The sequence below is a fragment of the Micromys minutus genome (genome assembly GCF_963924665.1).
Source record: "Micromys minutus genome assembly, chromosome: 6".
NCBI lineage: Eukaryota > Metazoa > Chordata > Mammalia > Rodentia > Muridae > Micromys > Micromys minutus.
The window spans coordinates 65,215,144-65,229,360 of NC_137975.1; the positions used below are offsets into that span (position 1 = coordinate 65,215,144).

Sequence of the window (14,217 nt, forward strand, 5' to 3'; positions counted from 1 at the left end):
GATTTCAAAGAAACCCAGAACAAGGCTCACTTGCTCCACCCACCACTCCTCACCAGGCTTCCACCTAACCCCTCCCTCCCCAGGGGCTTCCTTCTCTTCACCCTGCTTCTCATTCCTGTAAAACTGCCAAGTCAGCCCTGACTTCTCTTGCCCACCCCGCTCTTCCTCTCTTCCCCTCCCTTCTGTTTTTCCTACCTTGACTCATTTCAGACCCTTCCATATGCCTCCCTTGTATTTAAAATAAAACCTCCTCAACCATACCTTGGCTTAATCATGGTCTCATCTTTTAATCCACAAAGCATCTTGATTTATGGATTTTTCTTTGTTTTATTAACTAACTAAATTTATCAACAAACTTTGAATAAGTGATAACTGGAAAATTATACTCTTAGAAAAATCTTCTGTTATCTCAGGTTCTCTCTCTCTCTCTCTCTCTCTCTCTCTCTCTCTCTCTCTCTCTCTCTCTCTCTCTCTCTCTCTTCTTCCCTCCCTCCCTCCCTTCCTCCCTCCCTCCCTCCCTCCCTCCCTCCCTCCCTCCCTCCCTCCCTCTCTCTCTCTCTCTCTCTCTCTCTCTCTCTCTCTCTCTCTCTCTCTTTCTCTCTCTCTCTCTCTCTTTCCTACCCACATCATATCTCCCCTCCCACGTATCACCATCTTTGGTAAGTTGTATAAAACAGGCTTGGTTTCGTCAAGAAAATTATCTCACAATCCAAAATATGTCAGCAAAAGCTTTACTTCTGTAGAAGTGTGTGTAGCTGCACTTGAGCTAGCAAGCAGGCCAGTGAGTGGGTGTCACACTGGGTTTTCATTCCTACCACAAGGTGGCTTTGCCTTCCTATGAGCCTGGTTAATGTAAAGTCTCTCCGTTAGTAAGAAGACCACAGTTTGGAGCAGAGTGTAACTTCGAGCACTTGATTCCATCTCAAGATTCAGACCCTGGAAAAATCCGATTTTTTTTTCCAAATAGCTTATGTTCGACCTTTAAAAATAGAATTTGTCAACTGGGTTTGCTTTCGATTCTAGTACTCAGGAAACAGTGGGTGGGTGGATCTCTGTGGGTTAGATACACAGCAAGTTTCAGGCCAGGCTGGATCATTTAATGAGACTATCTCAAAAAACAAAGAAGCAAACAAACAAATAAAAAGTGGAGTTCGTCTTCCTTAACTCCCGTTGATAGAAAAGATGGTCCAGGGGCTAGAAGGATGGCTCAATGGTTAAGAACACTCGGTGATTTTTACAGTGGACTTCCGCTTGGTTCTACCACCCATTTCCGGCAGCCCATGTGACCACCTGTACCTCCAGTTCCAGCAGACCTAATTCATTTCTTTGGCCTCCAGTGACATAAATAGAGAAGAGACAGTTCATTTTGTTTACATCTCCGACACAAGGGTGCCACATATATTCTTACAAATTTTAAAGATTTAGTTTTATTGTATGTGTATGAGTATGTGCCTGAATGCATGTGTGTACATCATGCAGGTACCTAAGGAGGCCAGCAGATGGCACTGTATCCCTTGGAACCTGAGTTACAGAGGTTTGTGAGCCATCATGTGGGTAATGGGAATCGTATCTGGTCCTCTGCAAGAACAGCAAGCGCTTGTAACAGATGAGCTACCTCTTCAATCTATTTTATAATTTTAAAGTTTGCTAACTGACTCAAGTGTAGGTGGCTCATATATAATGCCAACACTTAGAAGGCTAGGCAGGAACATTGTCTATTTGATGTTAGCCTGGGCTACTAAACAGTTCTAAAATAGTTTAGATTACAATGTGACACCTCCTCTTGAGAAATAAATGGAGAAAACCACTCAAATAAATAAAAACTGTGGTGCAATTACATACAGTGACATGGGAGTGTTATGCTTTTTTCCTCCCATGAACACAGTCTTGCTTTGTAGCCCAGACTAGGCTGGAACTCAGAAGCCTACTGCCTCATTCTCTTGAATACTGGGCCTGTACCACTACCCCTGTACCACTACTCTAGGCTCTATGTATATATTTTTTTCTAGATACATTTACTTTTAATCTCTTTAATCATAAACTATCCTTTGTTTTTAAAATCTGAAAGAAAAAAAAATGCAAGCCCATGCTGAGGCTTCCTTTGCCCCTGAAGCACCAGCCACAAGACAGTGTAGTATAGAATAAAGTTTATTTAGGGCATGGGGAGGAGAGTTGAGGGAGCAGAGACAGAGAAAGGCAGGTGGTGAGGGGGGCAGCCATGAGCTTCTGGAGAGAGAGGGAGGAGGGGAATTGGGAGGGGGTAGAGGGTACGGGAGCAAGAGAATGAGGAGGGGGCAAACAGCCCCTTTTATAGTGTGTTGGGCACACCTGACTGTTGCCAGGTAACTGTGGGCTGGAACCTAGACAAAAAGCCAACAAATGTAAAGTCCTCTTTGATGTGTATATAAAAAAGAAAAAGATGATGCCCCGTTTTCAGCACCAATGTTAGGAAAAAGATGAAGAGAGTGGTGGGAGGGGAAATGGTCCTTGGAGGTGTAGTGAGGCCTGGGGGTAAGGGGGTGCCTCTGGGGGACCCATGTTGGGCATTCCTTTCCCCTTGAGGGAAGCAGCCACATGACAGTATAGTATAGAATAATTTATTCAGGTCATGGGGGAGGGAGTTAAGAGGGTAGTGGAAGGAGGGGGGGGGGGGAGGGAGGGAGGGAAGGAGGGAGGGAGGGAGGAGGAGGAGAAAGAGAAGAGAGTAAAGAAGTAAACCGCCTTGAGCACTCAGAGAGGGGGGTGGAGAATGGAGAGAGGAGAGGCAAGAGGCCATGAGAGCAAGAGGGCAAGAGAGAGAGAGAGAGAAGGGAGCAAGGAGCCCCTTTTATAGTGTCAGGTAACTGGGGTGGAGCATACCTGACTGTTGCCAAGTAACTGAGGGGTGGTGTTTACAGAATCCCAATACTCTTAGCCTACGAACCGCATTCTCAGTCTTCCCTATCCTAAATTCAATTCTTTCTAATTGGGTTCTGACCTTGGCACCATTTCATGGCTCATGCTGGGTATTCATAGGGACTTTCTGCCTCCTGAGCGACCACTGTGGATCTTCTTCCTTCTCGGGTCTTGTCTTGCAAAGGCCCCTAACGACCCACTTCCTATCCATCTGGTTCTCTGGCTTCTCTGCCAGGAAGTTCCTGGCCATACAGAAGGCGTTGTCCGCGCGCCTTGATGACCTCCCAAGCAATTTTTCTGCTCTGGTTTTTCTCAGTGGAGAAACCAGAACTGCTGTGGTGGAAACTTGTTTTGAAACAGGGACTTACAGACCCAGACAGCCTGACTCCCTAAGGACTTCTAATCCTCCTGACTCTACCACCCTTACAGGTATGAGCCATCATGCCTGGCTCTGGCCGAGCATTTTTATAATGACAAAGAGACAACACAGAGACCTAGCCTGGGCACTCTTGTTGCCCAGCTTCCTGTTAACCTCCTCAGTGAGGACTTTTGGAATTTCTGTGAGTGTTGATTATCAAACGACCTTTTCTCTAAGCCACAGGCCCTCACTTGGTGGTTAAGTAATACCTGTGGAGTTTATAAAAACACAGGTGTCCAAGTCATAACCCAGACCATCATCATACTGTGCAACCTGGAAGAACTGGATATAGACACCATTAACAACTGTGTATCCTGAGAATTCTGAACTGACCTGTTGTGTAAACGTTCCTCTGAAGTGGGTCAGGTCCAATTCCCCATCTTGGTGCACCACACACTATACATAAGTTCCCCCATTCTTCCTTTGGTTCTTTGCTTTTGGAGGCAGAGTCTCATTCATGTAACCCAAGAAACCATCCTGGAACTCCTTGTGTAGGTAAAGATGATCTTGAACTTCTGATTAACCTGCTTTTACCTACACAGTACTAGGATGATAGGCAGACTTGGTTTACACACTCCTGTAGGGACACAGAACTTTGTGTATGCTAGGCAAGCATTCTACCAACTGAGCCACATCACCAACTAGTCTCTGACTCTTTAAGGGAGGCAAATACAACATGTTTTCAAAGTATAAGAAGTTTACTTACAGCTAACCAAATTGCCTACATATCCTTTAAAGTGATAAAAAACAAACAAAAAAAGAGATGCTTTTTTATCTTTTGGCAACTTTAATTGATAACTCACCATCAGAAATAAAAACAGGGATGGAGAGATGGCTCAGTGGTTAAGAGTGACTGCTCTTCCAGAGACATGGTGGCTCACAATCATTTGTAATAAGATTTGATGCCCTCTTCTGCTGTGTCTGAAGACAGCTACAGTATATATATATATATATATATATATATATATATATATATATATATATATATATATATATATATATACATATATATATATATATATGTGTGTGTGTGTGTGTGTGTTTGTATATAAATATTTTATATATTAAATTAATTTTTAAAAAATTAAAACAAAAACAACTTGTAGGATGACGGTATAAATATTTTATTGTTTTTCATGGCTTGTTCCCTATCTCTTGAATCATTAGACAGTACTGATCCAATCTCTTGCTGAATATTATAGAAAGGTTAAAAAATTTTAGAGAGATGAGTTGCCCATGGCCACCCTAAAACACAAGTTCCTAGTTAAGAGGAATGGCTTCCTGGATTCTTCTCCACAATCCCAGAGCATAGCACCTGCTTCAAGTACAACAGTCGAATGATCACCCCACACACACCACCTCAAAGCACCTGGTATTAACCTGTCAACTACTTAATAATCATGAAAGTGAACCAAGGTGAAATGTCAGTAAGGCTATCAGCAAACACTGGTAAATGAAAAAGAACAAATTTCCAGCTGGCTGCAGAAACTTATCAAACCCGAGAAAAACAGCCGCAGTTAGTAAACACTTGGTTCCCTCTCTGTTCATACTTTAATTGCAATTAGCAATTGTTTTCGCTTGTTTATAGCTCATTTTCTGATCTTAAGAACCAACATTTAACAGGTGTTTCTACTTTGTTTAATGCAAGCTGTCTGCATGAGGGAAGCTCTGGGGGTAGGGGTGGGGGCGGGGAGCTGGATGCAGTGAAGTGGGGAGACCTGTAATATAGGTTTGGACAGGAGTGGAAAATAAGCACACACCAGACAAAGAAACCAAGTGGGAGCACAGGTGTTATCCTGTGTCCTCAGAAGAGCCTGGCTTGACCCAGACACTGCTCCAACCAAGAGGTGAAGTTCTAACCTCTAGTACTATAGACTCCCAGCAGGAAGGTAGCAAATGGGGCCATGGAGGAAAAGCTCCTCCTTCCAGGGTCTGAGAATGGCAGCCCTCTCCATGATGAAGCATGGGAGAGCTCCACCTAGTGCCCTAAGCTACAGCTTTCTAATCTCACAGGGTCCAGCTATGGCAAGTTCCTTATTTAGGTACAAAGCCTTAGAGTTAGCTGTCTCACTGCAACTTCTATGAAAGGCTCTAGGGGGAAACATGGACATCTGGAATCAAGAGACAACAACAGAAGCTTCCTTTTTCTCCTTGACTCCACCTCCATCTCCGGCAACTGAACTTGCTTCCTTGTTACTTCAGGTCCCAGGGAAGATGTCCCTCCCACACACGCACGCACCAAATCAGACCATTCAATTTTATACAGTGAAGAGATGACTGAAACCGCGCCCCTTCAAAAACATTAATGAGGGCTGAAGAGATGGCTCAGAACTTAAGAAGACTAACCGCCCTTTCAGAAGACCAGAGTTCGGTTCCCAGCATCTGTGTCTGGTGACCCAAAGCTGCCTGAGACTCCACTTCCAAAAGACCCGATACCTCTGACCTCATGTGCCCACGCTTTTGTGGGTACACATACTCACACAAAACCACACATGTACATAATTAAAAATAATAAAAATTAATTATCCGAAAATGTTAAGGAAGGCCAACAGGAAGGCTGAGGGAGTGAAGGTGCCAGCCACCAACAGAGTCAACAGAGTCGGATCCCTGGACTCACAGGGCAGAGGGATAGAACCAGCTCCCAGTTGTCTCACCTCCACACACACACAAGGAATTAAAGTGGAAGAATAGAATAAGTAAGTGTTAGATTTTAATGAGCCTGACTTGAGGACACACTGTATTCCCAGCACTTTGGAGGCAGAGGTGGGAGGATCAGGAGTTCAAGGTCATTCTCAGCAATATATTGAGTTCAAGGTCAACTTGGACACATTTAAACTCTCAAGAAAAGAACAATAAATTTTTGTGCTGATGGGGGCCATACTGACACATACCCGTGATCTTCCTGTAATTAGGAAGCTGAGGCAGGAAGACTGTCAGTTGGAAGTCAACCAGGTTACACAGAGAAACACTGTCTCAAGGAAAAAAATGTTTTAAATGTTATCTTGTAATGCTTAATTCCACTAATGATGTCACTTATAGACAAGTCCAGGTGATCTTTGGATAGGCAAGGAAAAAAAATAACTATGCTAGAATCCCAATCATGGTCTCCCCAAACATGTCCTCCCAAGGATAAGCATTAGCATCAAAGGCATGAAGACGTATTTTAAACATCAAGCCTTCACCAGACCTTCGAAGTACCAACAAGCGACTGCTTCCCCAGTCTGCATCCTGAATGTTTCCATGCCTACCCTTTCACTGCCCGGTTTCCATAATATGTAAGCGATCTCCGTCAGAGAACCAAACCAACCTACCCTTTTGTTTCACGTAGCTAAAAACTCAGAAATCCATGGGTATAGGGCCACCATGCTCATCATAACTGCTCCTGTCTGATCTAGGCTAGGAAAGAATGAACTGCAAGGGAAACCCCTTAACATGTGCGTGATCACATATGTACTGGTGTATGTGTACATATGCATGTGGAAGCCAGAGGAAAACCTGCAGTCCTCTCCTCCTGCCCCTCCCTCACTCTGGTCTCTTTTTTGTTGTTGCTTATTTGTTTTTGAGACAGGGTCTCACTATGTATCCATGGCTGGCCCGGAACTCGATAAGTAGACCAGGCCTTGTCCTTGAACTCACAGAGATCGACCCGCCTCTGCATTCCAAGCGCCGGGAGTAAAGCATCGTGCCACCACATCCAGCTCATCGCACCTCTTAATAAAGTCGGTCAAAGTTTCCAGGTAGCAACCTATACTTCAGCCTTTATTGCATTCTGATAGGGTCAGGGATTACAGCCAGGGCATCAGAGGTCGCTTTCCCCATAGAGGGCCGAGGAGAAGGCAGTGTAATCCAGGGCCCCAGGAACACTGCCTGGGCCGGAATAGGGAGGCATTCTCTTGATGCAGTACTGGGCCTGATCCGGAGGCAGCTCTCGACGAAGCTCCTCTGCCAAGATGTAAGGCTAGGAGAAAAGCACACAAGGAGTGAACATTAAATGCAGAGACCCAGACTATAAGCTATCTTAATGTTTGCGCATTTCTTACACTGGCAAGGATCGCAGGTAAGGAGTCTACTCTGCCCATATTAGGTTAACCACCAAAAGCTGGGTTCACAGAGAGTGAGTCTGCAAGGAGACCTGCAGGAAATTCAGGATGCTTTGTAAAAGCACATGAGGACTTATTGCCAATATTTCTCATACTGAGCCAAATGTGATAAAACATTCCGATTAGAATTAGTCAAGTTGGTTCACATCATCAACTGAGGTGAACGCAGGAGTGAATCATTTAACTTCACATAACTGATGTTTTTAGAAAATGAGGATCCTTAGCCATTAAAGGTTAGGCTCACAACCCAAAATATAAGAGAATAGACAGCCTTTTATGCTCTGGTTATTAAAAATATGAAAATACGTTGTCACTGCGAGAGAAAAAAACTCTTAAAGAAAGAGTAGGACTGGCATTGAAGAAGAGAACTTTTAGAAACATATTCATATGGGAACTCAAGAAGCCGTCACCCATGTTCTGGGATATGCTCTACTCTTTTCTGACCTTCTAGCTCTCTATAAACCCCTGCTTAATTTGTACTAAAAATATCCAGCTGGTGAACTGCGTCCGCAGATAAGGGCTACACGATTGGCTTGTGCCTGGAACCCCTGTAAAGGGGAAGGAGAGAACAGAGCACGCACGCACGCACGCACCGCACGCACATACGCACGCACGTACGCACGCACACATAGACAAACCATTTTTTAAAAGCCCAGACATAGCAGTACGCGTCTATAATCCCAGCGCTCCTATGGTGACAAGGGAAGCAGAGACCGGAGAATCCCTGAAAGCTTGCAGAAAAGCGAGCCTTTCATATACAGCAGGGAACAAAGGGGTTTGTGTCTCGGACAAGGTGAGGGCAAGACTGATGTCTGAGGCTATCCTCTGACCACCACACATGCCAAGGCCCACTGCAAGTGTGTACTCGCTGCCCCCAGATAGTCAAAGATCATTTAAAACGTCTTGAAACGAAAGAAAAACTGTTCCAGCAAACCTTATCAGAAGCCAGGATCCGGAAGGAGGCGATGACCTGCTCTGCGGTGTCAGTGTCTGCGGTCTCCCTAGTCATAAAATCAATGAAGGACTGGAAGGTGACAGTGCCTTGTCCATTGGGGTCAACCAGAGTCATAATGCGGGCAAACTCAGCTTCACCCTAAGGCGAGGCGGTGCAGAGACAGTAAATGAGTCAGGGTTTGAAATCGAAATGGATCCTCCACGTGGTTCTCCTCTCTCTCTGAAAAGGTTCCTCTTGTGGGTGACTTAGGTCCATTACCAATCAGTTTTAAATGTTGTAGCATCAAGGCAGGGGCCCCTGCCTATCAGAAATGTATCCTATCTGAAGCCCACGTTGCCCTTCCTAATTATGTCATTAGGAAGAGTAACTCAGCCAGAGTTGGAAAGTGGAGTTACTGTGTAATACTATGTAAGATGGTGTTCATTCTTTAGTTTATTACCAGAGGAATCAAAGCAGATCGTATTTTAAATGCTCATTAAAGACTGGGAGTCTCGGTATTAGAGCAATTGACTAGTATGTCCCCAGTAGGAGGTAGCTTAAAACAACAACAACAACAGTGCTTTATATATAAGCAAGTGCATAGCTGTAGTTCTGGTTTTCAGGAAGTTGAGCAGAAAGGATGGCAAGCTTGGGGCTAGCCCGGAGAACGCAGTGAGTTCCCAGCTAACCTTACCTGGGCTACACAAGATACCCCGAGTGCGGGAATATGGGCACATGTCACCTGGTATTCTGGCTTGTTCTATGACTTTATATATTTAACGTATTCTTACACCACTGGGACTCCAAGCCCCAGGTTAGAGGCAGAGGCAAGAGGATCTCAGTAACCTCCAGGCCACTCTGGGCTACCTAACAAGATACTGTTTCAAAAATAGATAAACATGTAACTCATCAGAGAGCAATGCAGAGCATTGCTACAATCTGTCTTCTCTATTGATTGATTTTTTTTTAAAAAAGATTTATTTATTATATATAAGTGCACTGTAGCTGTCTTCAGACACACCAGAAGAGGGCATCAGATCCCATTACAGTTGGTTGTGAGCCACCATGTGGTTTCTGGGAATTGAACTCAGGACCTTTGGAAGAGCAGTCAGTGCTCTTCTGAGCCATCTCTCCAGCCCCCCTCCCCCCCCCTTTTTTTTAAACAGACTTCCCTATATAGCTCTGACTGGCCTGGAACTCAAAAAGATCTGCCTGCCTTTGCCTCCCAAGAGGTGAGATTAAAATCCCCAACCATTAAAATCTCTCTTTTATCCTATAAAATATCGAAGGAAAACACACTCTAAACTCAGGAAACTGGATACCATCGACATGTACATTTTAAGTTGTTTCAATGAAGTATGTGGGTTATATCCATGAGCCTTCTAAACATCACCAGGAAATCCTATGCCATTAATGTTTTCACCATAAGGAAACCTTGCCAGGCATTGAATAAAATACATTTTAAATTATTTTCACAGTGATAAGCAGATTTTCAAAAAGCATTGCCCTGTGATATGAAAATGAACCAGTTAGAAAAGTATCACATCTAGATTTCCCACAATGGAGGCTTGATATGGTACCAGACCTTTGTAGAAATTCAGCTTGTGTCTTACCAAGTCATAGCCCATGGAAATGAGGCAGGCTCTGAAATCTTCATGATCCATCAGGCCGTTCTTCCTCTGTGCAAACACAAAGAACAGAGTGGGCACTTAGGGACGGGATGAGCAGCTCTGCTTGACCCAGTGCCCAGTGAGCAAGGAGGTAGAAGCGTGACAGCAAAGATGAGAGGTCACCCCTGACTCACAGGAGGACAAAGCCAACAGTGCAAGAATATTATAAAATAGTGTCCCTAACAAAGAGGAGACTGTCACTCGGAGGGACAGCAGCTTGCCTAACATACACGAGGCCCCAGGATTGATCCTCAGCACTGAAAAATAAAGTAAAAGGAAGGAAAAGGAGACAGGCCCTATAAAGACTAATTAACAATGAAAAAAGAACCCACATTAAAGGCAGCAAAGGGAGTCGGTGAGGAGCTCACTACTGCCGCCTGTTGGTAATGGCACATATTGCAAACATTTCTACAGCTGAGCTGAGAAACTCAGTCTTGGAAACTACTGACTGCTCTGATGAAGTGCTAGGAATGGAACCCAGGGCCAGATGCAGCGGGTTCATCTGCATGACAATCTCAGATTCTCCCCCAAACCCAATGGGGCAGTGCTCTCCGCTCTGTAAAAGCAGGGTATGCAAAATCTGATGCAAAATCCTGGTTGGGATGGAAAATATTCCTGCGTACATGTCTCAGAGTTGTAAGTGGGACAGCTAACATTTAAACACCAATGTGTCTTTACGGACAATTCAGTTGATTTTGTTCACCCAGGAAATAGCTGGTTTCCAAGTTAATGGCAGAAGCTCAGTCCTCTGAATGGAACCTGTGTTTTGGTTCTTAGGCCTGAGGGTCTGGGCCTCCCCAGTGTCAGCCACTCCTCAGCCCTGCTTTACGGGTCCCCCTGTCCACTTCCCGTGGTGCCCTGTTCTGGCTCTTGCAGCTGCTTTGGAGCAATAACCCTGTAGGTCGGAGCCATCTCTCTTCCTCCTGGATGGCCACTTGCTGGAGAAGCTTGTTATGTGCGGACTGCCTGGTTTCACTAAGCTGGCAGGACCGGCTTGTCCTTGGAGTCTGGAATAACTGTGGCACTCATCAGTCTCCCTCTCACAAAGCCCTCAGTCTTGTCACTCCTGTCCCTGAACCCGGAGTTCCTTCCTAATCCCCTTCCTTCATTTCTCCAAGAGCCACATCTGGCTTCTGCTCATTCTCTTCACTCCAATGTCCCCATCCCCATCTGGAGCTAAATGAGCTTCTCAGAAACACATCTGGGGGGTTGGAGAGATGGCTCAGTGGTTAAGAGCACTGACTGCTCTTCCAGAGGTCCTGAGTTCAATTCCCAGCAACCACATGGTGGCTCACAACCATCTGTAATGGGATCTTCTGGTGTCTGAAGACAGCTGCAGTGTACTTATATATAATAAATAGAAACACATCTGGCCATACCTGTGCTCTATGATCTACAGTGGCCCAGATGTCTATCGGAGGGATCTCTCCATCTATGCACGCCATGACCCTGCTATCCAATCTGACTGCTTTGTCTCTCTTTTTTTTAATTTCTTAGGACGGGTTTTTTTTCACTATGTACCTTCCTGCCTGAACTTGCTATGCAGACAAGGTTGGCCTCAAACTCATAGAGATCTTCCTGTTTCTGCTCCCTGCATGCCAAGATTAAAGCCCTGAGACACCACACACAGCCCTGTGTTGCTGTCTAGTGAGAGCAGGAAGTAATCTAAATATCTGATCTCACCCCAACAGACCCCAGGAAAACTTGTTTCCAGTGCATAATGTAAACAAACCTTTTCTACCTTTAAAACTATCTTAGGTTCATTTATTTACTTAATGTTTATATCTGTATGCCTGGGTGGCCATGTGAGTCACAGGTGGCAGTGAGCCACTGTGTGGGTGTTAGGAACTGAACCCACATCTTCTGCAAGAACAGCCCTCTCTACCACCAAGCCTGCTCAGCGGCCCAAGCAGGTGCTTTCACAAAAGGCGGCCAAACTTTGATTCCAACTACAGTGTTCTAGTTAAAGAGCAAGCTACATTGTTGTTTTTGTTCATTTGGGTGTTTCTTTGTTTGCCTGTTTGTTTTTTCCCGTTCTCCCGAGGACCTAAGCCAGGGTCTTAAGCTTTGTTAGCTGTGCACTCTACCACGGAGCTAAATCCCCAACTCCAGGAAACAAAGGATAAAGCCTTGATGTAAGGTCACGGGGACTTCCTGGTGCTTGTTTGCTACCTAGTTCCCTAGGTATCACTCAACCAGTTTCCTTGTGAACTTTTTGGAGCAGCAAGATCTAAAGTGACCAGCTGGGCACGATGCCATGAACTTGCCATCATCCCAGAACTTGAAAGTGGGGGCAGGAGGACTGGGAGCTCAAGGTCAGTTTCAGTTACAGAGACCTGGAAGCCAGCCTAGAATCCCTGTGTCTTAAAAAACTCAGAGTGGCAGTGTGCATGTGTTTCCAGATAGACCTGCTGTTAACTAGAGAGAAAGAGAGCAGTACCCTGTCGAAGTGGTTGAAGGAGGCTCTGAACTCATTCATCTGCTCCTGGGTGATGCCCTTGGCATCTCTTGTCAGGATCTGGGTCTCCACCTCATTGATGGTTCTGGCGATAGTTGTCAGCAGCAACTCCCATCCAACACGGATATGCTGTCAAGGAGAAGAACCAGCAATCAGCGAGGTCAAGGAGGTTTTAGCGTGCCGGTGTCACAAGAGGAGGGGGACTCCAATGAGCAGGAAATAAGCAGAGCTTGGAATAGGTTTGCTATACTTATTCTATTCATCGTCATCATCACCACCACCACCATCAGTGTGGGGAGCCCATGTGCAGAGATCACAAGAGCATTTCGGAGTCAGTTCCCGCCTTTAGAACTCAGCTCAGACTGTCAAGCTTCTCGGCATGTGCCTTTATCTGCTGAGCCATCTCAACAGCTTGATTTTTCCTGTGCTTAATTTTTTTTTTCACTGTTTCAACTTTTGCAAGATGCTGTATGTGGGGAATATTGAGGAGTGAGACCAGATTTCTACAAATGACAATCTACAAAGTGGCACTTTGCAAATTAACTCATATTTTTTATTTACGTTACATATACTTGGAACTAGGGGTTAAACCTACGGCCTTGCACATACTAGGCAAGGGGAAAAAATCTACAACTAAACTATATCTCTGACCCATACTTTGTAGATTAAATATTCAATATGTGGTCTATTTGTCACTAAAGACATCTTCATACTTACCAAATAGCTAGATGGATACTGGGTTATACCCAAAGTATCCCAGGAAGATCAGACTGAACCAGACTGGTAGAAATGGGGACAGTCTTGACTTTATAGACTAACTTTAAAAAAGATTTTTGTTTACTTATTTACTTTATGTACCCTCTCTTCAGACACACCAGAAGAGGGTATGGGATCCCATTACAGATGGTTGTGAGCCACCATGTGGTTGCTGGGAATTGAACTCAGGACGTCTGGAAGAGCAGTTAGTGCTCTTAAGCGCTGAGCCATCTCTCCAGCCCTAGAATAATTTTTTAAATAACTAATAAAGAATGGGCATGGTATACATGCCTGTGATCATGGTACGGAGGAGGTGGAAGCAGAAAGAGCGGATCATCCATAGTTACATAGTCCAACCCAGGAGAGTCTGGGGAACGTGAGGCCACCAGTAGCAGCAGCAGCAACAACAAAACCCCAAGCAAAAAAAACAATGGGAAGAAATGAGGACAATTTAAGTTCCTCTGCAAAGAAGCCTAATGACTTCACTGTGACAATGAGGACAACTTTGATAACTATTGCTTGGTGCTTGTAACAGCTCACGGTGCTTTTCCACACACAGTAAACAGTCTCAACTACCCCCTCGTTCACACATACTGAATTTACCAGAAACAGTCTGAGAAGGTGTCAAGGTGAGTCAAGCCTGCCCATGTGCCCTCCATACCTCCATGGTGTAGTTCGTGTGCTTGTTGTCGAAGACCAGGGCTTCCTGGATGAGCTGGTGGTCGCCCTCCAGCTTGTCGATGTTGTTCTTGTAGTTGATAATGTTGTGTTCGTACTGCTTCAGCTGGTTCATCTGGTCCTCCAGGGCCCCTGTGATCTGGATGGAGCTCCGAGCGATTTCCTGTATGTGTGGGGGGACAGGTGGGGACAGGTGAAGGACAGGTGGGGGACAGGTGGAGGCAGGTGAGGGACAGGTGTGGGGACAGGTGGGGAACAGGTAGGGGGACAGGTGGAGGCAGGTGAAGGACAGGTGGGGGACAGGTGAG

At 45.1% G+C, this 14,217-nt stretch overlaps 1 protein-coding gene across 1 annotated transcript in view; it reads right to left on the bottom strand.

Moving 5' to 3' along the window:
* Positions 1-7,043: 7,043 nt before the first annotated feature.
* The window catches only part of ACTN2 (actinin alpha 2), a 68,345-nt gene continuing 61,171 nt past the window's right edge, over positions 7,044-14,217 (bottom strand). Inside the window, exons 17-21 of the mRNA XM_080918208.1 lie at positions 13,893-14,072; positions 12,458-12,604; positions 9,961-10,026; positions 8,348-8,506; positions 7,044-7,271 (exon numbers count right to left, since the gene is read on the bottom strand). Of these exons, the coding sequence (XP_080774334.1) occupies positions 7,113-7,271; positions 8,348-8,506; positions 9,961-10,026; positions 12,458-12,604; positions 13,893-14,072 (711 nt within the window). The 3' untranslated portion in view covers positions 7,044-7,112. The remainder of the gene's footprint in view (positions 7,272-8,347; positions 8,507-9,960; positions 10,027-12,457; positions 12,605-13,892; positions 14,073-14,217) is intronic.